Raw genomic sequence first — 27,016 nt, forward strand, 5'->3', positions numbered from 1 at the left:
TACTACGTGAAGATCTGAGCGATATTTAAGGGGACCCTGACAAAGGATTTTATTTTTTTTAATTTTTATTTTTTCAAGAGAAATATTGAGGGAAAGAAGTATTCTATAATCTATGTTTAAGAGCCCCTGCTCTCATAGCCAAATGTATGAAAACAGTTTTCCTTAAAGAAACAGAGGTCTATGAGCCAAGGCAAGCTTTGGTTAAATGACTGGTAGCTTTTGTTTGGCTCTGGAGGTTTCCATGGAAACAGCCTGAGAGAAAAGGCAGCATTACCATCTTTATTCATTGTTATGGATTAAACTGTGTCCCCCCAACATATGTGCTGTAAATCCTAACCTCTATGCCTGTGGTTATAATCCCATTTAGGAATGGGTTGTGTTTGTTATGTTAATGAGGAAGGATTAGGGTAGGATGTGTTTTGAGTCAATCTCTTTTGAGATATAAAAGAGATTAAAGAAGCAACTGAGCAAGCAGAGATGGGGGAAGATTGATGCCAAGCCACACGGAGATCTCCAAGGAACCAGGAAACAAACTGAAGAGACAAGGACCTTAGGAGCCAACAAAGAGAGAAAGCTTTCCCCTAGAGCCAAGGCCCTGAATTCGGACTTCTAGCCTCCTAAACTGTGAGAAAATAAAATTCTGTTTGTTAAAGTCACCCATTTGTGGTATTTCTGTTATAGCAGCACTAGATAACGAAGACATCTGTAATGCCATCTGATAAAACTGCATATTGATTCATTCATGCTATCCAGAGCATATGTATTACTTCTGATAAGCCTGGACAAAGGGAGGCATGAGTCCTACCTGATCACACTTTGAATTTCCTGCCTTCCTCCATCTGAAACCTTAAATTAAAATCCCGATAAAATCTCCTCTGAATATTTCCCTTAGGAACCTCCAGTTCAAGTAATGCTTCAATGATCAGAAGCCAAATGAAGAAACGTGAACCACCAAATGTTGCTCCATTACCAAGTTCTTAAAATTATATAGCACCAAGCTTCCTAAAGCTGAAGAAATTATTCTGAAGAGTTACTTACGATTCTATTATACCAGATCTCAGCCAGGCAAGAAATGCTATCTTAAATGTTTATTATACACAGTTGAACCAGGTGGCATCATCCATAATTTTTCTCCCTCTTCATGTTTAGATCATATGTATGGTGGCAAAGTGGTTAAAGCACTTGGCTGCTAACTGGAAAGTCAACGGTTCAAACCCACCAGCAGCTCCGCGGGAAAAAGACACAACAGTCTACTTCTGCAAATATTTACAGCCATGGAAACCCTACGGGGCAAACCCTGTGCCATACAGGGTCGCTATGAGCTGGAATCGACTCAACTGCAATGGGTTAACATACCACATACCATTATTTGATCTTATTTCAGGTAGTGACTTCTCAGAAAGGACACAGAAGCAGCCCTACCTCAGAATCCTGAATTTGAAGTACTTAAAAATAAAAACAACCTCAACAACAAACCATTACCAAACAAACAAGATAAGGTGGCATGCAACCTTGAGCACCATGTTTAAGACCACACAGGGCAAGAGTATAGGTAGTGGTCTAAAGAGGAATCTAGGTCTGGGTTTCTCCCTGGAATAGGATCCCAAACACACAGCCCACTAGTAGAGCCCAGTACTTTTAAAAAGGAAAAGCCTGAGAAACCGTACTAGCAGAAATGTCAAAATCCATGATTTACCAGAGACAGACTGGCTTCTTATTCTAAAGTTATTGAAAACATTATTCCTTAGGAACAAACTGCTCACTTTGGGAGGCCAGCTGGGAAATCACTGACAACTTCAATGAACTAAATGATGCCACATTAAGTTAAAAAGACATGATACACTCCCAAATAGGACCAAGTTACTCATGGAAAGTAGTTTTTACTAATGAGCAGTTAGCTCTCTGACATCTGCATATAAAACTGAATGCTCCATAAGATAAAACAGCTGAAAAACACCCATACATCTATGCATTATGGTATTGGTGTGGATACCTAAATCACAATAAAGTCTCAGCTTGGTCCTTTCCATAAAAGGGGACTGAAAGTCTCAGGAAGGGTTTACTTAAGAGATGTGCTGAAGAAGTTAGAGTGTCAGAAACAACTTTAGATATCATCTAATGCAAATCTCCCATTTTACTGATGGGAAAATTGAGGCCTTAAGAGAACTGTCAGACCTAACCAATGAAAGGACCATGACTAGAAGAGAAGCCACAGGACTCTTATTTTGGTACTTTTCCCATCATGTATCTCTCTCAGGCTCCTTTAAATCTTAATGCCTATCATTTACTCAGGCTTGGGGAAAATGACTGAGATATCAGATAGGAAAAATGCTGCATTTTTACAATGATCTTGGTAATTCATGTTCTGATATGCTATCAACAAGGGGGAAAACCCCAGTCATCATTTGGTAGAACAGTTATTTCCTAGAAACAAGTTCCTTTTCTGGGAGTTGTTTTTTTTTGTAGGTACTGGCATTGCTCACAGCTGGCAGTTTTCATATACTCCATCTTTGCAGTTAGAGTTAGATTTGGCAGATCCCACATCATCAGACGGGCTGAAATGACCGCTGTCTTGAGAATCAGTATCAATACTTTTAGTCTCTGACTGAAGGTGGACAGAGACCTGAACCGCTATCTCCTGGCCTTGCTCATTCAGAGAACCATCATCCGAATCTCCTCCTGGTGAATGACTTCGCCCCATCTCTGGGTTAATGACATAGATGCCACCTTGAGCATCCAAGGCAGGTCTCTCTTTAATTCTTTCTCCCATGTCATCAGGGTCATCCACTCGCACAGCTTCAAACATCTCCTCAACAAAGGCCCGGCAGTTTAGGATAAGAGGTGGCAGAGGAACGCTTCTTGCCAGTTCTTCGATGTAACGGGCAAACTCCATGGTCTTAAACTGTGTGACTTTGGCAAGCTCCAGAGTCTTGGCTGAGGTGATGATGGGGATGCGTTTTGCAATCTCAAAGGCCTTCTGAAGCTTCTCAGCTCCTTCAGTTCTGAAGAATTCATTGATGGCCTTCTCAGTCTTGCGAAGATGGCTACTCATCATGCACAGCCGTGTGACATTCAAGATGAGAGTGATTGTAAAGGCAATCAGGCAAACAATCATGTAGTAGATGCTCATGTCTCCTGAGGTGAAGATGACGCGTAGGGTGACAGAATAGGAGGCACGAACTGGAGAGGTGATGAAACATGTATAGAGCCCACGGTCATCAAAGGCTACACTGGTGATATTCAGGAAGTTATCAGAAACCAACCATTTTCCACCTGATAAGCCAAAAGAAATTAAAAAAAATTACAGCATAAAGAATATTGTTACTAAAAATGCCAATTGCCTTATCAATATTCCACCTCTTCATGAAAGTACTTTAAATTTAACTTATCTGTTAGGGTCTACTATTGTTTAAATCATGTAAGAAACAGCAGATTATAATGTTCTGAGTCAGAATTTAACTTAAAAAAGAAATCAAGATCTTCCTTCCTGACACTAATGATTGTCATATCTACCTTTTCACTGCCAGATGTAAAAAGCCTTTCAGAGAAAATAATGACTATATGACTAATCTTAAAAAAAAAAAAAATGTTTGTATGTATGTGTGTGTGTCTATGCCACCATCTCTACCTATACACTTTCATACACTAGAAGGATATGCAACAAAAATGAAAACCAATGGTTATTTCTGGAGTGATAGGAGTAATTTTTATTTTTTTATTTAACTGTGTTTGCTAACTTTCCACAATAAACTTACATAATAAGAAACAAAAGTTATTTTTAAAAAAACCTAGCAATTTAATGCACCTTTTCAATTACTAACTGGCTAATCTGGCATGCCTTGCACATGTTGTTTTGTTAGGAAAGATTTGTTGATGACGATCTTGACTTTCTGGCAAGAGTAACTGAAGCAAAAGCCTAAACATGTGTTTCAAAATTCAGGGTAAATGAACAGCATGACAAAGAGAACAAAGTTGCCCTTAAGATGTCTATGCTTCTGTATAAAACCTAGACATTCTGCATCTCTCCCACTCAGGAAACACATACACAAAAGTATACAAAATTATAAAAAGTAAAGTGCACTGGCTACCTCCTTGACTCAACATACTTTAATAACTTGGCTCTGTCTGCACAATTCTCACCTTTGTGGTAATTTCCCAAAGTACTCTGCTTTAACTATGAAAGCCATTCAAAGGTAGGATGGATGGGCTAACCTGGGGTGTGGGTGAGTTCTAATGACTACAGCTGGTGTCCCAGGGGAGACTGGGTGACTCCTTGTTAAGCATCAACTGAATGCCTAATCTTCAAGATCTCTTTCACCCTTGAGATTCTATGGTTCTGGATTATTTTAGTGGCATGTATGTTAATAAACACTCTGGATTGTGGCCATTTTTATGATTATCAAAATTTATATTATTTATATTTAAGAATCATCACTTCACCAATGCAAAAAGAAGAAAATATGTAGTATGAATATAGCCATTATTCCATACGCTTCTGTTTCTATGATCTTGGAGATATGAAAATGATAACCTATGAATTCAAGGTATTACGAACCTCATAGACTCCATTATCAACTACTGTACTACAACCACCACCTAAACTCTCTAGCTCACTTGCTGATAATAGCTCAAGATTTATGAACCTTATACTAGAATGACATGCTCTTTAAACTCTTGTCACTTGAGATTCATCAAATCTAATACAATTTTCCAGAGCTGCTGCTGAAAGCATCAATGATAGACGATGTTTTCAAAGTAAAGGCAAAACAGGAAAATGAAACTGCCATTCCACTTGGCTGGTCTCCTCCTAACCTATGGCTTTCTTTACATATCAGCTGTCTACACTGATCACATTGACTGAATAATTCAAATCTTACATTTTGGTCAGGATATCCTAAAGCCCAGAGAGATTAAGTCTAGTTCAGTGGATCCCAAATCATGTTCAAAATATACATTCTGGGCACCACTTGAGAGATTCTGATTCAAAAGGTCTATATTTTTAACTAGTTGATGGGAACCACTGATCTAGCTTGGTCTTTGCTAATCTGTTTTATTCCATGACACATGCACAGATGTCAAAACGAGGATTACAACAAAGTGATATAATTAGGTGAATGAATGTGAGAAGAGGAAGGTGCTTGAAAAGCAGGCCTGGGTGAGATAAAGAAGAAAGAAAGGGGCAGTCTTAGCCCACAGTACCTGTTGCTGTTGAATCCATTCAACTCATGGCAACCCCACGTGTTACAGAGTAGAGCTACTCCATAGGATTTGCTTTACTATAATCTGTACAGAAGCAGATCGTCAGGCCTTTCTTCTGAGGCACCACTGGGTGGGTTCAAACCGCCAACCTTTAGGTAAGTAGTTGATTGCAAACTGTGCCACCCAGGGACCTCAACAGGGGTTCATCAGGTGAGTGAGTGAGTGGATGTGAAAACAGGGCTGAAAGGGTTGTGGAAGGGCAAAGAAAACAGATGGGAATGAAGGAGGAGGAGAAAAGACAAGCAAGTTGGATAGTTTTGTTTAGTCTAGCTTTTCAAACTGTTTTGACAACTAGTTTGTAGGTTCACTGAGAAGTGGATGGAAGAAGAGACTCAGCTTTTCAATGCTGTTTCTTTAGAGCAGTGTTTCTCAAAGTGGGGTCAAAGACCAGCTGCATAAGAATTATCCAGAGTGCTTGTTATAAATATAGATTCCTGAATCAGAAACTTTAGCGGGGTGCCTGGAAATCTGCATTGTGACTGATACTTCTTAAGTACTGTATCAATCATAAAAGTCACAAACTGTTTGAGAACCAATGCTTTGGAGGGCACCTGCCTAGGAACAGTCTTAAAGGCCACCTTGACACTCACAAAGAAACACTAGCTACATAGGAGCTAGATGAATAATTCAGATTCATCTTAACTAGTTTTACAGAAAAGAGAAGAGGTGACATTCTAAAATAGTGCTGTCCATTAGAAATATAATAGGAGCCACAAAAACAAGTCATGTACTTAACAAACTTTTCTAGTTGACATATTTAAGAAAAGTAAAAAGAAACAGGTGGAATTAATTTTAATAATATATTTTATTTAACCCAATATTTCAAAAATATTATCATCTCACATGTAATCAATATAAAAAGATTATCAGTGAATTTTCCATATATATTTTTTCCATACTAAAGCTTTGAATCCAGGGTGTATTTACACACTTACTGCACATCACAATTTGGACTAAAAACATTTCTAGTGTTCAGGAGTCACGTGTCTACTATATTGGAAAGCGAAGTAAAAATTATCACTAAGGAAAAAATTTCAGAAGGCTCTATCTTGGACTCAGTAGCAAAATTCAGATTAAATAAAAATTTAGTATTTTAACTGAACTTTAGAGAGATCTCTTATTTGTCTTCAGTTTCTTTATTCTGGAGTTATTTAAATTTAGGCCAGTTTGCAGCAATTCTTATTCTGTTCTTTCTAACAACTCAAACTCTTCAATCTCTTGGTGACCAGTTATTGTCTTTGCAGAAGGCTAAAATGTTTAGTGTATACTTCCAAAGCAAATACCATCTGCTTCCTTTTATGTTTTCCATCCTAATAAAACAGCTAAATATCCTTTATATTTCAGGAGGTTAGACTTTCTAACAAAAAAAGATAAGGGGACCTTTTCTGAAAGTGTAGCTTGTGGGGATCACAGAATTTAATCTTCATCTCACTGGCTTCTCATGGTGATTTCTTTTTGAGGTGTTTTAACTCAAAAGTACTCATCAAAAATCTTTCTAACAAAACACTGGGTAAGGAAATAGTGCGGGTTAATATGTGTTCACAGTTCCACAAATAGCAAAATCAAATAAAAACCTGTCAGAAAGCAGACCCTGGTCACATTATAGGTATGTTCGTGTGATTTTAAAGAGAAATTCTCATGTTTTTAAATAAATTATAGAACAGAAAAAAGAGCTAGAAGGGGCTACGGAACTTCTCCTCAGTGCTCTTTCAATTCTCAGAGGGGCTCAAAGTTTTAAAAACATCCTGGATTTTCTCCAACATTCATAGTAACTCATTTCAGAGCAAAAATTTTTTTAATTATGACAAACTTGAGTCTAACCCAAATGCTTCCTGCTGTCTTTTCACAGGGTCACCACACCGCACCATTCACACTGAAGTCTAGTGAACGGTGCTGCTGGAAGTGAGCAGTGCACGGCTTGCCCTGCTGGATGTAGCGGTTCTGAGGTAGTCTACTTTCAGTGAAGAAACAAACCAACTCACGAAAAGGAGGGAAAACAGCTCACTGTCATCAGTGAACTCCTTTTTTATTTATAACTATTCTTTATATTTTTCTTCGTCTTGCTAAGGAATTAAAATTGTTTTGCTTTTTCTGATAGGTTTAACACTTCATGACTTTTAAAAGTTTTAACTGTTCATCTTGGTAGCTCATCTTTGAGATTTCTTATTGAATACACCGTAAAACCAAGAAGACAGCACTAGCAGGACAGGAAGAGTAACCTTGATTAATTATACCCTGGTAGAGTTACCTCAAGGAGCCCTGGTGCTGCAATGGTGAAGTGCTCAGCTGCCAACCAAAAGGTCAGTGGTTTGAACCCACCAGATACTCCTGGGAGAAAAGACCTGGAGATCTGCTCCCATAAAAGATTTCAGCCTCGGAAACCCTGTGGGGCAGTTCTACTCTGTCCCACAGGGTCGCTATGAGTTGGAATCAACTTGATGGCACACAACAACAGTTACCTCTGTCTCTGTCATCCAGTTGCTGTCCTCTTGAGTTGTACCAATGGACGTCTTCATTGTGGCCGACTGTGAGAAGACACTCGATTGAAACACTAGCTCCCTCTTTGGCTATGATGACATCATTACCCGGATGGGAACCTGCTGAGAGTTCAAAGCTTGGGGGAAACGATGCATTGGAAGAACTGTGATTTGCTTCCAGCAGGTCCATTTGGTAGCAGTCTACATCTTCCAAAATAAAAGCAGCCGGCACAATAACACTCGCCACTAAAGTGAATAAGCAACAATGTGGCTTCATGGGAGAACGGGAGAAAATCTTGTTCAGATTTGGAGAACTCAAAAGCTTCTGTACTATAACAAGATCACAGTGGCAAATTTATTGTTTGATACTGAAGTTTTCCGAAAAAGTGGTAGATCCAGATGTACTTTGAAGTCTTCAAAATTAAAAGATGTGAGTGGAGACCAACCTAAAAGAAAGCCAGATATAAAATTTAACCAACCAAGGCTCATGATGGGGTGAAAGTGTGTTTGATCTAGAAATGAACAGATGTGAAACTGATTAGGAGAGTTGGTGCTGACATCAGGAAGTCGAACTGAAGTGATACAGAGAAAATACCATCTGAAAATCTCACACAGAGACGGGAGAAAGAGCACTGAATCAGGAAATGGCAGACCTAGATCCTGGTCCTAGCTTTGCTACTAACTAGCTGTATGACCTTGGCAAGTAGCTTTCTCTCTGGGCTTCTGTCTTCTCATCTGTCAAATGAGGAACTGGATGAGACAATCTCTAGGGGCTCTTCCAGTTCTGAACTGCTATGATTCTATTTCACTCTGACAAATTCTACGCAACAGGGAGCCAATGCAGGCTAAAATATTTAGCTTAATGATCTTTTATTTCAACCTGCACCATTACCATCTGTTGTTATATCAATAATGTAAATCAACCGGTACATCATAATCATAACCATGCAGCTCAAAACTTGGGTAATTCAAGTGCACAGATATATCAGATATAAATAATGCAGGAACATTTGAGATAGTTTTTTTTGTTTTTGTTTTAACATTAGAAAGAAAATTGTACTTATTGCAATACATATACAGAATTATTGACTCCTGAGGCTACAGAACCTCCCTCCTGGCAACAATGTTAGTCAAAAGAATTTTCCTTTAACAGTTTCTTCAATATCATGAGACAAAACACAGTATATTTAATAGTTTGTAAGAATAGCAAATTCTAGCTCAAACTCTAAAATCAGCCAAAGGAGGAATTGACATCTTAAGTATCTAGCTGGTAGAAATGTAAATATAAAACTACAGGGGAAGATTGTCAGACAAATTTAAAAGAAGAGCAAAATATCATGAATAAAATACAAAATAACATCCCAGTCTAAGAGTCTATCAGATTAGGATCATCTTCCTGTTAATCTGATTCCCCTTTTAAATCATTGATTCTCAAAGAAAAATCTCCACTTCTATTTCTATAAAATATGGGATGAAATGCCTAGTTTTATTTCTAATAAAGGCCCAAGATAATTAGTTTTGGAAATGACATTTACTCTCCCTTATACTTACGTGAAGGCTGCTTAACCATAGAACATAAAAAGCAATCATTAAATTCCTCAAAGTCTGAATTACAATAAGTTGTAAATGTCATTTAATTTTCACTAGTCCTTGAAAGGATGTTTGAACGATGATAATTTTCTAAACCTTTAAAATTTAAGGATGGACTATTTAGAGTAAAACAAATAACTTTGGTCATACATGATAAATCAAACACATGCTTATCTCCATTTCTTCCCCAAACCCCACTAAAATGACACTCAAGGAAACAGAATTTGCACATTGGAGGGAATTTTAGAAATGATGTGATTTAACCTATTCACTTCACAGTGACTTGATCCTTAAGACAATGCTGTAAGTTAGTAGGAAAACTCAGATCAGAACCTAGTCTCTCTTTTTAGGAGAGGGTGGTGGGTGGAAATAATGAAAATATAACATTTGCTGAATGACTGCCATAAGCCGGGCACTGTGCTAGGGGCTTGACATGTACAAGCTCCCGAGTTCCTTTTCTCTATAAGATATACAATAATTGGTAGACATGATTCCGTCCTTTATTCTAGACGAGTGGTTTTCAATGGTGGCAGGATACGAGTGTGCTGCAAAAGTGCTCCAGGTTATTTTTCCTGCTCTTCCCCCTTTCCCCAGGACTTGGATGAGGGGTCCCTGTGGGTTCATCTGGAGCCCTGGTGGTGCAGTGGTTAAGAGCTACAGCTGCTAACCAAAAGGTCAGCAGTTGGAATCTACCAGCTGCTCCTTGGAAACTCTATGGGGCAGCTCCACTCTGTCCTATAGGGTTGCTTGAGTTGGAATTGACTTGACAGCAACGGGTTTGGTTTTTTTCATTTCGTGCATTCACCTAAGTCAGTATTTCCCAAACTTCATTCATTCCTTCTACTGCCATGTTTTTTAAATTTTTTTTTTGTTTTGCTTTTTGCTATATCTATGTATGGGTTGCTACGAGTTGGATTCGACTTGACGGCAGCAGGCATGTACCATATTATTATTCACTTACACTTTTTTTTTTAAATTGACTTACTTACAATCATTTATTTTAAAAATAAACTTTATATCCCTTCATTGGATAAAGGTAACTATACACAGAAACATAATGAAAATAAAGCAGTGTTATTAATTTCTAGAGATACTGTTCTCTGATAAAGGCTCTGAGTTGGGGCCGGTTCTTTACATAGGAAAAACAAACAAATTCCCCTACCCCCCGTTTATTTTAATACCACCTCATCTCTTATCCTGCCATCCCATTCCTCCCCACCCTTCCTTGCCACTGAGTTTAGAACCACTGTTTTAGACTAGAGGTATACATTTTCATCTACGCAACAGTATCTATTGAGCCAACCTACTGTACTACAGACACAGTCTCTGCCTTCATGGAGGTCAGTCTGGATGTAGACAGTAACTAAATATATACAAAATATGCTAAATGTTACCCAAGGGAAAGCACAGAATGCTACCGAACACCCAACATAGGAGCTAACCTCATAGAAGAAAGACTCCCTAAAGAAACCAGGTGTGCAGCAGGACTGAGAGATAAACAGAAATCAAGAATGGAGTGTTCCCGGTAGCAGGCCAGAGGACAGGGAAAAAGTGGAAGGGTCACTGGTGAAGAAGTATTCAGGAAAAAGAGCTGGTTACAGAAATGAGAGATGACGGCCAGGGAGTGCTGTGTCTGATTCTGGCGGGAGCAGTCTGGGCCGACAGTAGAACTGGAGGTGGACTTTGGGTATCAGAGTGGGAGTGTAAAGTGAGTGAAGAAGATTCTTATTCAAGATGAAGAGGACAAAGAGCTGACAGGCTTAGGACAGATTACGTGTGGGGATAAGGATGTTGCCCCAGTATCAAGGCAGCAACGGTGGAAGAAACACAAAATATAAGAAGGACTTACTCTTCCTGGCATGAGATGTAAAAGCTACGGAAGAATGAACAGCCTCCACACGAGAGGGCTGCAGGGCAAGTGGTGTCCTCACACAGTGCCTAGCACTCCTGCCTGGAATCCCTTCTTCATGCAGCTTCTCTGAGCCAAGGCCCACCCTCCTTTCAGGGCCTGGCTCTTCATCTCACATGGATCCAGAGTATGCTTGTGGATAGTGAATGGCTTCCCATGACCTTCCACAGCCCTCACCACCTACACTACTCATTTGGCTCTTGTATATGGTGCACTATACTACTAGGCAGTCTACCCCATCTAACCTATGAGCCCCTTAAGCACAGGGACTATATTTTTTATTGTTATACCTCATAACTAGCACATGATCAATATATATTTATTGATGAAGATTAGCTTAAATTTGATAAAGTATGTGATGGAGCTGTGTAAAGTAAAGAATGTTATGCAACAGGGATCATAATTATTCAAATCAATATACAATTACTGAGCACCTATTATCTTCTCTGAGACAAAAAGAGCCAATGCTAACAATTTCAAAAGATCTTAAAGGTACCTACCTAAAAGCATTCTTCAAATGGGGCCCTAGCCCCCAAAGTTTCCATTTAACATATTGTCCTAGAAGATATCGACGGGAATAAAAGATCACCAAGTCCAGAGTTTCCAAACCAGGTTGAATATCACAATCACCTGGAGAACTTGTTACAAATGTAGATTCCTGGGTCCCCACCTCAGATTCAGAGAATCAGAACCTTTGGGTTTGGGCCTTGGAATTTATGGCTTTTCATTACTCACTGGGTGATTCTGGCAGTAGGTCTGTGGACTGGCACCCAGGGACCACTGATATAGTTCCTAGCTTCCTTTGCAACATCCTTGCCTAACAGTGGTCCAAATTGTTTGACAGATCCAATAAAACATCCTTGCCTAACAGTGGTCCAAATTGTTTGACAGATCCAATAAGAGTGGACTAATCAGTCACATTCCACCGCGTATTTAGATTCTCGAACAGTGTAACTCTAGGCCTCTGATAAAGGCAGGATAGCAGAGAGGTTCAGAGTACTGACTCTGGAGCCAGATTTCTGGATTCAAATCCTGATTCGAACTTTAACTAGCCTGGTGTTAAAAAAAAGAAAACAACATAAAACAAAAAAACAGCATGGGCGCAGAGTCTGACCTCTTCTAACTTTACAAGGGGGAAGGAGAGTCAAGATCAACAGCCCAAGGCTGACTCCTATGAGGCCGAAGTCAGACATGCCTCCTCTCTCTGACATCTTTACCAATTCTGACACCAACTGTCCCTCCCATGGCACTCTCTACTTCTCTGCTGGGTTCGGTAAATTCATTGCAATGGCCACACAGAACTCACAGACAATACTCATCATTATGGGGTTTATTAGGGAAGTAACAGCTACAATTCAGGCTCAGTAACACACAGGATACAGTTCTTCCATCAGGACAGTCTCTTCCCCAGCCGTGCTCGCAGGCACGCCTCTCCCTGGCCCTCAGCCTCTGCCCAAAGGCACTCAGCTTTCTCTCTCCATGGGCCAGGAAGCCCACCACGTCATCATCTGCTGCTGGGTCTCTGCCTTCATTTCTCACTGCCTCCAGTGTTACAGCTCCCTCTCTGTCTCCAGGTTCCAGGAGCTTCTCAGCACAGGGATCCCGGGTCCAAAGGACATGCTGGCTCCTGCCTGTTCTTCCTTGGTGGAGGTGGGATTCTCCCTCTCCCACCTCTGCAATGGCTCATTTCAAGCCCAGCAGGATGCCAAAACTGACCAATCCCTTTAGTGGGCCACAATTACCCTATCACACAGTCCCGTCCAATCACTTGGGTGGGACTTACAAGACCATGGCTAGAAAGGCCACACAAAAGTGATCCACCACACCGCACCTTGTAACTTTTGTTAATGATTTATTCTGTGAATCAATCCCCTCATGTTTAAAATGGGGGAAATAATAGGAAGGAGCCCTTGTGGTGCAATGGTTAAGCATTCAGCTTGCTAACTGAAAGGTTGGCAGTTCAAACCCACCAGAGGTTCTGTAGGAGAAAAGACCTAGCCATCTGTTCTTGTACAGATTAAAGCCTAGGAAACCCTATGGGTCAGTTTTACTCTGTCCTATAGGGTCAGTGTAAGTCAGAATCAACTCAATGGCACAAAATAGCATCCTCATAGGATTATCTGAACTCTGAATGAGATAGTATATGTAAAGCACGGAGTCTATTTGCAATAGTAATCACTGTGTAAGTTGTAGTTATTATCGTTGTTGCTGGTTCTTTCAGACATTGTGCTAATGTCTGTACCTGACAGTTAAACCATTGTTTAAGATAAACACTTTTACTCAGACTACCACGCAATCATTTAAAATAGTGGCGGTAGGGGGGATACCATTATATAATTCCAATCTTTAATTTTAAATATCACATTTTTCTTTTTTTTATTGCAAATATATATTGTTATAATATGGATTAAATAAGTACTGTTAAGTTGACCTTGGATCCCAACCATAATCTGTTACATTATTTTTAAGTGTCCTGAGTTTTTGGTAGGGAAGCTTTGTTGGGATCTACCCAGGCTATGTCTCCGTTTTTCAGCCTTGTCTCTACCTTCTTGGGTCCAGAAGGAAGCCAACCCATTTGCTGTCTAAGCTAACCAGAATTGTAGTCCTTGGAATTTGGAACTGACACACTTGTGGGTTAATGGACATTTGATGAAGAGAAGACATCTAAGGGGCTGAGGCAGCCAGGTTTGAGCCACATACAAGGAGAAGCAGAAAGGAATGACAACAGAGATGGGGAGAGGAAAGAGAGTGATAGGGGAGAGAGAAATGGGGGGGCGGGGAGCAGAACAGGAGAAGAGCGAGACTCACACTTGCCGCCCTGCTTCTTCACAACATCCTACTTCCTGGCTCCCATATAACTTTTTTTTTTTTAAAAAGAAATAAACATTTTTATTTAATTTTATTTAAAATTAAAATCACAAAAATGAAGACTGAATGCACAAGCAAGAAAGTGGGTGGGAAGATGGTTAGTTAGGAAAAAAAAAGAGCAAAAGTGACGGAACTGTGGCTGTCGCTGCTGCTACCCAGCAATCCTCATCAGCGATCTCCAGCTCCTCACCTCCTTACACGCTGGAGTGCGGGAAGCATACTGCCTCTATGGCCAAGATTTGTGGCTTCTGTTCTGTATAGAGCACAGCCAACCATTAGAAGTTTAGAGAAACGTATAAGACAGGGTCTAGAAAAACACAATGAACACCCTTTAACTGCTCTTAGATCAAAGGTGGCAGAAGTAGCCAGATTTCATGCCGGGAGAGCAACAGGTTCCGTAACATCCTTTTATGCCAAGTCAATTAAGGCAGGCTGAACCCAGCCACTTCATACTCATTCCATCCTAAACACAAAGGACTTCTGATCTGAGCTACTAAGTTACTAAGAGACAATCCCTTGTGGATAAGGCTGTTGAGCAATTGTGACAGAAAACACTGGCAAAGGTTTGTGTCCAAGAACGTGAGAGAAGCAGAAAATAGAACAAATTGCCTTTGCAATCAAGGATGCCCTTGACACATCTCCTCACACTGAATCTCCTTTTACTTAAGTCAGTGTAAGTGGGTTTCTGCTGTTTGCAATAAAAACTATGACCATTTTACTCATTCTGGCCTAAAACCAAAAAAACCAAACCTGCTGCCGTCGAGTTGATTCTGACTCATAGCAACCCTATAGGACAGAGTAGAACTGCCCTGTAGGGTTTCCAAGGAGGACCTGGTGGATTTGAACTGCTGACCTTTTGGTTAGCAATCGTAGCTCTTAACCACTATACCACGCGGGTTTCCCACTCTGGCGTAAAGACTTTAAAACAGCTTAGGTAAATCAGGGCCCTTCATGCACAAGGTGACATACCAGGTGGTGCAAGGGATATTCAGGTGAACTACGACACTGTCCCAGATTCTCAGTTTACAAACCATCCTGGACGGCAAGGGCAGAAACCTCTAAATATATACAAGGCAGAGTGAGAAACGCTGAGAAGTGTAATTGTGCTGTGGATGCAAAAGAGAAGGGAGGAGTTTACGAATTTTAGGAATGTAATTCATTTGTAAGTTTGGGACTTCCCATAATAATTTCATGCCTGCTATTCTCAATGAATTTGAAGCAAAAGAATAAAGCTTGCAGAAAGAAGAATCAAAGTGACACTTTCCTGTAAATAGTTAAAAAGGGCTATGCTATGCTTGTGGACAAGTTATTTGGAAAATTTTTATATTCCCTTTCTTTGACATTAATAACAGATAAATTACACTCAAGTTTAATCCAATTCCTTTCTCATCTTCTAAGGAGAGTAGAATGTAAGCTTTGCTAGGATCATGAATAATCAAAAATGTAGATGATTTCACCCTAGAGAATCATTCTGAATATTGACTAAATTATTTAAAAAAAAGAAAGAAAGAAAAAGAAATAAGAGATATAGCTGTCATCCTTAACAGACTGCCTTACTGCTGTTCCTGCCAACTTCTGAAAGAAGAAATATTTCCATTCTGTTCCAATTCTCAACAGAAGTAAATAAGGAAGTAATGTGGCTGATTTCCGTTCTGGTGGCTCAACATTAAGTTGGCTGAGGAAACTGCTGTTTGCAGAAATAGCTCGGGAAGAACTCAAAAAGGGGGGTGGGGGTAGAGAACTAATGCCCAGATGGTATTGTTTTTTTCTTTTCTCCAGTTACACTGAAATATTAATTGCTTCATTCTCCATAATTAAATGTGTTCTAGGCTGTATTTACAGCTCATCCGCTTATCTCTGCATGTACTGTCACACTTGGAAAACGGAAGCACTCCCACACGCCTGGTACACAAATGGTCAAAATGGCGTTCTGAACTGGCAAATAACAAGCAGATTGTTAGCACTCCTCTCTCCTTTGCAAAGAACAAACAGAAAACTTTTCTACTTATATGCAAACATTATGATAGGGATCTGTAATACAAAAACAGATTAGTAATATTCAAACAGAAATCACCATTTTGAGGGCCATTTTCTTAAAAGTTTCTAATTAAAATGGTCCTTATGTTCCCAACAGTATCTTGGAGCCATCATGCACCTCTTAACTGGCATTTGGGCAGTCTCAGCTCAAATTTCAACATATTTTCTGATACAGTGAAAAACATCTTCTGTATTTATCTTTATTGGAGCTTTGCTTTACTCAGGGTTATTTCTGTTATACCTGTGATTTTTATCCTACTGGATACAAATAATAAAGACATCAATGCAACAGGCTTAGATTTATGATCCCCTCACTCAAGTTTTTTTTTCCTCTACAGTCTGAAACATCTCCTACTATCTCAAACTCAGTATGACTGAAACTAAACTCCTCACTCTCGCCCTCAGATCCACTTGTCCAGCATCTGCATAGCTTAGATGGTAGTAACAATCATTCTTCCTGTTTTGCAAAATCAAAACCACACAATCATCACGGCTTGGTGGTTAGCAGCCTGGGCTCTGGAATTGAGTGCCTGATCCCACACCTGTGTGAGATCGTGGGCTTGCTATGCCTTAATTTTCATATCTGTTGAATAATAACCACCTCATACGGTAGATGTGAGGAATAGATGAGCCAATGTGGGTAATATATAAATGCATGCTATTCTTATTATTAGTCTACCTCCTAGACTTTCTTCAGTTAAGTTCTACTACCCCTGCCCTAAGGAGCCCTGGTGGTGCAATGGTGAAGCGTTTGACAGCTAACCCGAAAGACTAGAGGTCCAAACCCACAAGCAGCTCCATGGGAGACAAGACCTGGTGATCAGCTCCTGTGAAGATTACATCCTAGGAAACCCTGTGGGGCAGTTTTACTGTCATATAGGGTCACTATGAGTTGGAATTGACTCAATGGCAAACAACAACATCCCTGCCCTAGGTCACAATCCTTTTATCTCACCTGGGTACCACTTATTGCTGTTGTTAGGTGCTGTCGAGTTCGTTCTGACTCCTATCGACCCTATGTACAACAGAACGAAACACTGCCCAGTCCTGCGCCATCCTCATAATTGTTGCTATGCTTGAGCCCATCGTGGCAGCCACTCTGTCAATCCATCTCATCGAGGGTCTTCTCTTTCACTGACCCTCTACTTTACCAAGCATGACGTCCTTCTCCAGGGACTGGTACCTCCTGATAACATGTCCAAAGCATGTGAGACGAAGTCTTGCCATCCTCGTTTCTAAGGGTACCACACTATTCCTTTAATTGCTAAACAGGTCTAACTCCAATCTTACCCCTCTGACATATCACAAATACTAACGCTCTCAGAATTGGTCCTAAACACAAATCCAAGCAAGTCACAGCGATTTTAAAATCTTGTAGTGATTTCCCACTACCTATGAGATAAATTCTCCAGGAAGAGATGTCAGGTGGTAGAATAGAAGAGCTAGCCGTGCATTAATTGCTTGCTGAAGGAGTCAAGTCTGGCCTTTAGTTGCACCTCTGTAACTAATTAGCTATGACCTCATCTGGTCACTGACTTTACTATTCCTTAAGTTCTGGTTCCAGTTGCTCCTTCTGCTTGAAGCTTTCTGCCTCTACCAACCAGTATCTTCCTGTGGAAATTCTACCCTCTTGACAACATTCAACTTTAATTTCACTTTATTCAAGAAATTTTCTCATCTACACTCACATCCCCATACTCTTAATTTCAGATGAGATTCTTCTATCAGCCCCCTAGTACACTGAGGGTATTCTAAGACTTATCACAATTTTACTCCTCAATCAGTCATCTATCTGTCCAAAAGACTGCAAGCTGACAGACTGTCTAAAAACCTTCTGTCCTTGGCATAGGGCCACAGGCTGTGGCAAGTATTCAACATTTTGAATTCAGACACTCATCAACTTGATAGTCAGAAAGGCGCCTGATGCAAATTTTTTTCTTCTAATTTAAACTTTCCAGACTGGAGTCTCAGGCAAAAGGAACAACTAGAACTAGAACTTCAAGGTGAAAAGTGTAGTCGTAGCTTTGAAACTGCTGATGGAGTGATTTGAAGTAAAGAAACGGAGCTTTTTAAATTTTAGTGGGCAGAACACTAGATTAGAGAATTTGATTTACAACTGGTTTCCTCAAACTATGAATTTTGGACTACCTACATCAAATCAATCTGCAGTGCTTGTTAAAGATGTAGATTTCTTGGCTCCACTCAGACTTTTTGATTTGGCATTTCTAGGGGAGAGGCTTGGGCATCTGCATTTTTATCATGCATCTAGTTTTAAGGTCTTACAAATCAAGTCCATATTTCTTCTAATTGTCATGACAATATTACAATTCAGTAATTTTCCAAGTGTGGTGCACAAACCCCTGAGGGGTCCCTGAGACTTTTTCAAGACTGTTTTCATAATAATACTAGGGTATCATTTGCCTTTTTCACTCTCATTCAACATCTTGCAGTTAGTTTTACATGAGTGACAGCGCGAGAAAGAATGTAGAAGTAGACATGAGAATCTTCTATTAAGCCAGACATTAAAGAGATTTGTAAAAATGTAAAATAATGCCATTCTTCTCCAATCCAAACCAAACCTGTTGCTGTTGAGTTGATTCCGACTCATAAAGGCCCTATAGGACAGAGCAGAACTGCCCCATAGGGTTTCCAAGGAGCCGCTGGTGGATTTGAACTGCCAACCTTCTGGTTGGCAGCCAAGCTCTTAACCACTGCACCACCAGGGCTCCACTGCCATTCTTCTCAATAATTATTTTGGAAAATATTCTTCATAAAAATGTTATTTATAAATGAATTAATAACTATTTTCTAAAGTTGTCAGTTACGTACATACATTTGAGGTTCTCAATAAGTTTTAAAAGCGTAAAAGAATCCTAAGTTCAAAATGTTTGAGAACTGCTGCTATAAGTATTGTCAGCTGCATTTTAAAAATGAGAAAATTAAGACACAGTTAAGTGGCTTACCAAGATTCCATATTTAAGTCCCAATTTTTATGCACCTTCCATTAAACCAAAAAAAACCCCAAACTTGTTGCCGTCAAGTTGATTCCAACTCCTAGCGACCCTATAGGACAGGGTGGAACTGCCCCATAGAGTTTCCAAGGAGTGGCTGGTAGATTCGAACTGCCAGCCTTTTGGTTAGCAGCCGAACGCTTAGCCACTGTGTCACCAGGGCCCTGCACCTTCCATTACAACAGAAAATCGGAGGAAATTATCCATTTTATACTTAGTTTTTTTGTTGTTTGTCTTTTGGATCAGACATGTTTAACAAGTAGATGCACCTAAATTTAGAGAACCACCCATCAAAAGCAATGGAAAATCTCTGAGGGGTTTTAGAAAGTGACAATTATTATATCTATACATCAAAATGATAATCTTGAAGGCATTATACCGCTTTGGAAGACCTGGGCTCTTAAAAGATGCAAGTTTCCAAGTTCCTTCCTCTCTCTGGGACTCAGATTTTCACATCTGTACAATAAGGGTGTCTCTATGGCTTTCTGGTTCTGTCAGTCTGGGTTTTATGTATTCCTACTGCTCAAAGACAACTGAAGAAATGCATCTTTCTGATCAGGGGTCAGGAGTTATCTTAAAATCATAAATCAGAGCATGTCATTCTTCTACTTATTGTTGTGTGCCCTGGAGTTGATTCTGACTTATAGCAACCCTACAGGACACAGTAGAACTATAACATAGGGTTTCCAAGGCTGTATCTTTACAGAAACAGATTGCCAGGTCTTTTCTCCCATGGAGCGGCTGGTGGGTTCAAGCCACCCACCTTTCAGTTAGCAGCGGAGGGCTTAACCACAGCGCCACCAGGGCTCCTCATTCTTCTGCTTAAAAACTGTTATGGATTGAATTGTGTATCAATGTGGTATCAATGTGACTAGGCCATGATTACCAGTATTGTGTGATAGTCCACCATTTTGTCATCTGATGTCATTTTACCATGTGTTGTAAATCCTATCTCTATGATGTTAATGAGGTGGGATTAGGGGCAGTTATGTTAATGGGGCAGCACTCAATCTACAAGATTAAGTCGTGTCTTAAGCCAATCTTTTCTGTGATATAAAAGAGAGAAGCGAGCAGAGAGACGGGGGACCTCATACCACCAAGAAACAAGAGCCAGGAGAATAGCGCGTCTTTTGGACCAGGGGTCCCTGGGCTCAGAAGCTCTTTGACCAGGGAAGATTGATGATAAGGACCTTCCCCCAGAGCCGACAGAGAGAAAGCCTTCCCCTGGAACTGGCACCCTAAATTTAAACTTCTGGCCTCCTAAACTGTAAGAGAATAAATTTCTCTTTGTTAAAGCCATCCACCTGTGGTATTTCTGTTATAGCAGCACTAGACAACCAAAACAGAATTCTTCAATGGTTTTTCATTGCTTTCCAAATAAAAGTCAAACTCCTCGTCCTGGCTCATATGCCTTACAAGATTTGGCCCTTGCCTAAGCCTCTTGCCTCATCTATTTACAGTCTCACCTTGTCCTTATTGTACCATCCATAATGGCCTTTTTTCTTTTCCTTGATCTTTCTAAACTGTTCCCACTATATGGCCTTTGCACTGTCGCTCCCCCTGCCTGGAATGCTCTTTTCCAGATCTTCATGTGGCTTACTTCCCCATTTCATTCGGTCACATATTCTCTAAAGCATTTACTATCATCTTACATAATTCTGTTTGTTTGTTGAATTGTTTATATTCTGCCTCGCCCCACTAGAATGTCAGCTTCTTGAGAGCAGGGTCTTTGCCTTGCTAGTTCACCACTGTGTCCCCAAAGTCCAGGGTAGTGCCTGGCAGGTGGCTGGCGCTCAGTAAATGTTCGATGACTGAACCCTTGCGACCCAGGTCAGACCTTCAAAAGCACGGCGGACATCCCCGCTTCCTTCACGTCGGACCCCATCCCGGAGCTTGGACCCACGCCTCAGCACCCAGAGTCCGAACCCGCACTCACCGGACCAACGCCGAGCTCCTTCCGACAAGAGCAGCTGCTCGATCCGGAAGTGCTCTCGGGCAGGCCAGGCGGCCTCTGCGCTGAAGGAGTACTTCCGGGACAGTACGAGCGGCGCGGCGGCGGTGCCTGCGGTGGTGAGGCTGGAGGCTTACTGGGTGCGGGGCTTCCCGGGATAAGGCAGGAGGGGCGCGGTGCTCCCGGGCCGGGTCTGTCAGCCGAGAATTCCGGGGAGTGGCCGGAAGGGGCCTGGGCGTGGGCCGTGGGCACTTCACGTCTGGATGCGGAGGCTCTGAAAGCGCTTTGATTGTTGCAGCGCTACGTTTGTGTGAGAAATTTTCGTCATTGTCCGGGTCAGAGAACTTAGTTATTAGGGCATGTTTACATCTGGTCTCCGTTTTGAGACTTGTTCTTGTAAGTGGGAAGAAGTGAGAACACATGCTTGTCCGTTTAGAGACCATACGATAGTAAAATAACGATATTGATGACAGTGGTAATATAAACAAACACCACCACAAACATGACCGGGTTCTGTGCCAGTCGTTGTTCCAAGCTCCTTCCATATCCTGTGAGGTAGATATTAACATCTCAGTTTTACAGATGAGGAAACCGAGACGCAGATGAGTAAACTTTTTCACAGTCACTGTAGTACAGAGTTGGAAGATTGTCAGTCTAAATTCCAGAGCCACTCTTAGCCACTAAGTTACACCACTCTCCATTTTAGTAACTGCGGCTGGGAAGTGTATGCATTTTTTTTTTTTTTTAATATGACTCAGCCATTTAGTTTTAATGTTCCAATTGCCTCAGTCTTTCTCCTTAGTTATGAAAATAACACATACTTACTAAAGAAAACCGGAAAACTTAAAAAAAAAAAATCAAATACAGGCAATTACATGGTTTTTTGTTTGTTTTTGTTGTACCTGCTAGATTATAAATCCCTTGAGGACAAGGATAATACAGACATTCTAATAACGATGGTAATAGTAATGATGGTAATGATAATATAAACAGCTATCACCACAAAATATTCTCTTCTGGCCTAGCTCAGCATCTGACACATCCTAGATGCTCATTAAATCTTTGTTGCACAAATGAAAGAATAGAGATAACCAATATTTAATATTTTGGAGTATGTCCTAGTATTTTGTAAAATTGTATGAATTACATGTATATTATGTGTTGTAACCTGGAGAGAGCATAAGGAGTGTAAAAATTTTTTTCTTAAGTACCTTATCTAATCAATTCCACAAAACATTGAACTTTGTGGGAGAACTGTGTAGTCTTTTCTATTAGATAGGCCTTTGGAGTGAGTATGACAGAAATTGTGTCTTAAATTAGTCCTCTATTTCCAGGGCTGCTTACATAGTAAGTACTCAAAAAATGTTTGCATGTGAGTTAATGAGTATTTCAGAACTGGTTAATATGTCTATGGGTAGTTGTGTCTGGAATGTTTTTCTTTATCTGCTTTGGGGATATACAGTATAGGTACCAGTATATCATATACCCATATTGTTGTCCTTTCTAGCCTGGTGCCTCCCCATCATCTTTCTCCCTGCCACATTAACTACTCTTATTATCTGCCCATATCCCATACTGTCACATTTAGACCTTTGAGCTTTTGCGTGTGCTCTTCCTACACTTCTGAATTCTCTCTTTGTCATCTTCATCTGTCAAAATCCTATGTACCCCTTAAGGCAGGTGTTGCAAACTCAGGTTCCTACAGAGGCTAATTGTTGTTGATGGGTGCCTTGGAGTCGATTTTGACTCATAGTGACCCATGTTACAGAGTCGAACGGCCCCATAGGGTTTTCTTGCCTGTAATCTTTACAGAAGCAAACTGCCACATCTTTCTCCCGCAGAGCCAACCTTTCAGTTAGCAGCCCAGCGCTTAACCATTTGTGCCATCAGAGCTCCTCATGGGCTAATTAGCTTACTAAAAGAATGAAGTGAATTTGGGTGCAGATTGTTGGGAACTGAAGAGCACTGCCCCGATTAAAGGGCTTAGCAGCTATTTGGCACCAGCTAGATTTGGTTTTGGTTTAGTTATTCCAGACAAGGACACCTGGTGGCACAGTGGCTAAGCACTCAGCTGCTAACTGAAAGGTTGGTGATTCGAACCCACCAGGTGCTGTACTGGAGAAAGATGTGGTAGTCTGCTTCTGTAAAGATTACAGCCTTGGAAACCCTATGGGGCAGTTTTTCTCTGCCCTATAGAGTCACTAGGAGTTGGAATCACCTTGACAGCAATGGGTGGTTATTACCAGGAGTCCCTGGGCAGGGAAAACAGTTAAGCACTGGGCTACTAACTGAAAGGTTGGTGGTTTGAATCCACCTAGCAGCACCTTGGAGGAAAATCCTTGTGATCTGCTTCTGAAAGATCACAGCCATTGAAAGCCCTATAGAGTACAATTCTACACTTGTGAGGTTGCCATGTGTCAAAGTCGACTCTGTGGCAGCTGGCTTACTTATTACCAAGTCAAATGTGGGCTCAGTGTTGCCGATCTTTATTTGTACATGAAATCTGATTTTTAAATGTTAGCAACTAATTTTTTAAAAAGTTTAAATATATTGTAAGCCAAATGAAAACACCTGTTGCCTGGATTTGGCATTCAGATTCCTAGTTTGTGACCACTGCTCTAGGCTTATTTCATATACAGTAAAACCTGTGAAAGCCAGAACATGTGTAAGGCAGAAACCTGTCAGAGAAGGAAAACTAAAATGTTTTCCACTAACAGAGAGCAATAGAAAAATAGTAAGACTGCACTTTGTCAAAGGCAGAAAATTTGGGACCTGAAAGCAAGGTAGTCCCATCGAGTTCTGGCTCTCACAGGTTTCACTGTACATTGTGAATCTTAAATTCCCTGATTCTGACAGGCTCAGTGATTAAACAGTCAGCTGCTAACTGAAAGGTTAGCAATTCGAATTTACCAGGTGCTCCAAGGAAGAAAGATGTGGCAGTCTGCTTCTATAAAGATTACAGCCTGCGAAACCTTATGAGGCAGTTCTGCTCTGTCCTATAGGGTTGCTATGAGTCAAAATTGACTCAATGGCAACGAATTTCATTCTAACTGACTTATCCTCGCAATTTGTGCATGTTTGAATTATAATACTTTTTTCAGATTGCTTTAATTGTTAATATGTCTCTTTTCTAGTGCATTAGAAATATTTTGATGGCATGGATTGGGTCTAATTCCTGTTTAGATTGGTATAGTGCCTTGCACATAATATCAATATATATAGACCTGAAACATATGTATGTGTTTATATATACCTAAGGCCTTGGTGTGTGTATGTGTGTGTGAATATGTGTGTATGTGTGAGATACATTTATTTCTCGCCTGGCGATAATTGGGTTATCCTGGAAACCAGTATTTGCTCTATGTAGAAGCACCGAAAGTATCTTGACTTCAGTGTGTCAGAGGATGGAGGACTGTACTTCTGGAAGGAGTTGAACTGGTTATCCTTGCTTTTCAAAGCTGGTTTGATATAAATCTTATCTGATGCCTTAAATTTACTAATCTTGTCTCTTTGAAAAATTGAGGTAAAAAACCAAACCAAACCAAACCTGTTGCTGTCCAGTCGATTCTCACTCATAGTGATCCTATAGGACAGAGTAGAACTTCCCCATAGAGTTTCTAAGGCTGTAATCTTTTCAGAAGCAGACTGCCACATCTTTATCCCATGGAGTGGCTGATGAATTTGAACTACTGACCTCTTGGTTAGCAACTGAACGCTTAACTACTGCACAACCAGGGAAGAATGATTAATAATTTCTTTTTTTTTATGTTTTATTGTGCTTTAGGTGACATTTTACAGCGCAAATTATTTCTCATTTAAAAATTTATACATAAATTGTTTTCCATTGAGGAAACTATGTGAAGGGTATATGTCATGTCTCTGTTATTTCATATACGTGCATGTGAATTTATGATAATCTCAGAGTAAAAAAGTTTAGACGAATCATTCATGACAAAAAAGCCTATACAAATAAATTTTTTCTTTGGCTTTTCTTTTACCAGGCAATGTTCTAAGCATGTCGGATAAAGATGATACTGAGACTCCAGTAATAACTGAAGTAACCCCCATTCTCAAGGATGGGAACTGTGAGCCAGCAAAGAGTTCTGAGTCTGTTAACCAAAGCACCAAGCCAGAGAGTAAATCAGGACCTGTAGCTTCCACTCGGAAAAGGCCAGAGGCCAGATCTTCCAATGACTGTGAGACTGCAGAAGTTCTCCCTGTTCAGGCATCACAGGCTGCAGGCAAAGTAGAGTATCTATTAAAATATTGGGGTTAAAAAATGTTGGGAAATTTGGAATCAGTACCAATTTAGTATTATACCTATTTCTTTCCCTTTATGATCATAAAACATAGTTTTCTCAGTTCTAATAAATGCCTTTATGAGTAGTTGCCTTTGCTACATGGTGCTTAAATACTGGTGACATGTATCTGTCAGTAAAGCAGTACATTTCTTTAGCCAGATATTTGTTCACCAGTACTTTTGACTAATAATTAGCTGACTAGTTTATACACTCTGATTCTCTACTAATTTTTCCATTTTCCATATCCTTTTTTTCTCCTGCCTTCTGTTAAAAATAGGAGCCTGTTTCCAAAGAGGTACCTCAGACTGGATGGGGCTATTGGGGCAGCTGGGGCAAGTCCCTTCTCTCCTCAGCCTCAGCTACAGTAGCCACAGTAGGTAAGATCAGCAGTCATTTTATTAATTTTTTTTGTGTATTTTGATACAGATCTGTGTTAAAAACAGTTTTGTTAATATTCCTCTTCCTTCCATATTTACTCAAAGGCTTTGTAGTTTGAGGGTGCATTAGTAATGGTGGGCTGACTTATACTACCACTAGAGTTTGTAGCATTTTCTCGTTAGAAGGCTAAAGTCTAGCAATTGTTAATGTAAAACTACTGTTTGGTGATGACTTAAAACATGACTCAGTTTTATTGTTTTTTTTTTTAATAAGGAGACACCTTAACAGCCTGAGGATTAGTTACATATGGTTCAAAATAACACGTCTTATTATTATAATGATTTAAAAAATCTGCAGGTTTGATCTTTTTTCTCAGTTTAGGCGACTAATAGCAAATAATATTCAAATATAAAAATGTTGCCATTTTTCTCATTAGGACAAGGTATTTCAAATGTCATTGAGAAGGCAGAGACTTCCTTTGGAATCCCAAGTCCCAGTGAAATTTCGGCTCAAGTCCACTATGCGTCAGGTCAGTGTATGGAAACTTTGAGACCTGGAATTTTATATTAAAATGGAACACTTGAGCTCATTTTTCAGTATATATTTGAGTGTCTGTGATATTTAGGGTATCATCAGGGGATTGTGGTGATAAAGAAGATTTGGAATCCTTACTGCCAATTAGAAGGCTGTGTCCTTCAACCATTTATGTTTCTTTGTTTTACTTTCCTCATCTATGAAATGGGGTAATATTTTATATCTGTTTTAAACATTAAACAAATAAGGCCATGAATGAAAACTGTCAAAAGAGCTTAGCATTGTGCCTGGTGCAATTGTGTTACAACCTAATAAGAGTTAGTTGAATTTGGAACTATTGTGGCACAAGAAAATATTTTAATGTATTGGTTTTGGGGGTGTGTTTTTTTGTGTTTGGATTTTTATGAAGGTGAAGTTCAATTCTGGAAGTCCGCCTTGATCAAACAGGAGCCGACTCTAACTTAAACCATAAAGGGCAGGATTAGAACCAGGGATCTGGAGGGCCTGAGACCAGAAAATAGAATGCTTTTTAGGGCCTGGGTTTGCTTTTTTCATCTCTCAGGGGCCTTGCCCCAACTTGTGTTCCTCTCTGTTCATCTGTATCATTTTTCTGAGCAGACTGACTTTCTCTGCTCATCTTTCCCCAACTCCAGCTTTATATTGCATCTCGGTATAACTACCCATAAGAAACTAACTAGCAC

The 27,016-nt window shown here is 40.1% G+C and overlaps 2 protein-coding genes across 10 annotated transcripts in view; one reads left to right on the forward strand and one right to left on the reverse strand.

Annotated features, from left to right (window-relative positions):
* Window positions 1-589: 589 nt before the first annotated feature.
* On the reverse strand, window positions 590-21,194 carry MFAP3 (microfibril associated protein 3). The gene is made up of 3 exons (XM_004371279.3): window positions 21,088-21,194; window positions 7,719-8,182; window positions 590-3,273 (listed from the first exon to the last, which is right to left on the reverse strand). Exons 2-3 carry the CDS (start codon window positions 8,011-8,013, stop codon window positions 2,480-2,482), a joined length of 1,089 nt encoding a protein of 362 aa, XP_004371336.1. The 5' UTR covers window positions 8,014-8,182; window positions 21,088-21,194; the 3' UTR covers window positions 590-2,479.
* Window positions 21,184-27,016, forward strand: part of FAM114A2 (family with sequence similarity 114 member A2) — a 45,983-nt gene continuing 40,150 nt past the window's right edge. For 5 of the 9 annotated variants that reach the window (XR_002823147.1, XR_002823148.1, XM_023726597.1 and 2 more), the window contains exons 1-3: window positions 24,827-25,348; window positions 25,681-25,780; window positions 26,218-26,310. Coding sequence is in view for 7 of the 9 variants with exons in the window: in XM_023726597.1 (XP_023582365.1) it covers window positions 25,118-25,348; window positions 25,681-25,780; window positions 26,218-26,310 (424 nt within the window). In the remaining 2 variants the exon portion in view is untranslated. Of the gene's footprint in view, window positions 21,243-21,301; window positions 21,438-24,826; window positions 25,349-25,680; window positions 25,781-26,217; window positions 26,311-27,016 lie in introns of those variants that run through there. The other 4 variants (XM_023726592.1, XM_023726598.1, XM_023726593.1 and 1 more) reach the window with 4 other exon arrangements.

Source organism: Trichechus manatus, unplaced genomic scaffold (genome assembly GCF_000243295.1).
Source record: "Trichechus manatus latirostris isolate Lorelei unplaced genomic scaffold, TriManLat1.0 scaffold00011, whole genome shotgun sequence".
Taxonomy (NCBI): domain Eukaryota; kingdom Metazoa; phylum Chordata; class Mammalia; order Sirenia; family Trichechidae; genus Trichechus; species Trichechus manatus.

Excerpts from the sequence above, each read along its gene's own strand:
- MFAP3 (XM_004371279.3), bottom strand. The coding sequence starts at position 8,013 with ATGAAGCCACATTGTTGCTTATTCACTTTAGTGGCGAGTGTTATTGTG. Across the intron at positions 3,274-7,718 it reads ACTGGATGACAGAGACAGAG|GTGGAAAATGGTTGGTTTCT; the intron begins GTAACTGTTGTT and ends TTGGCTTATCAG.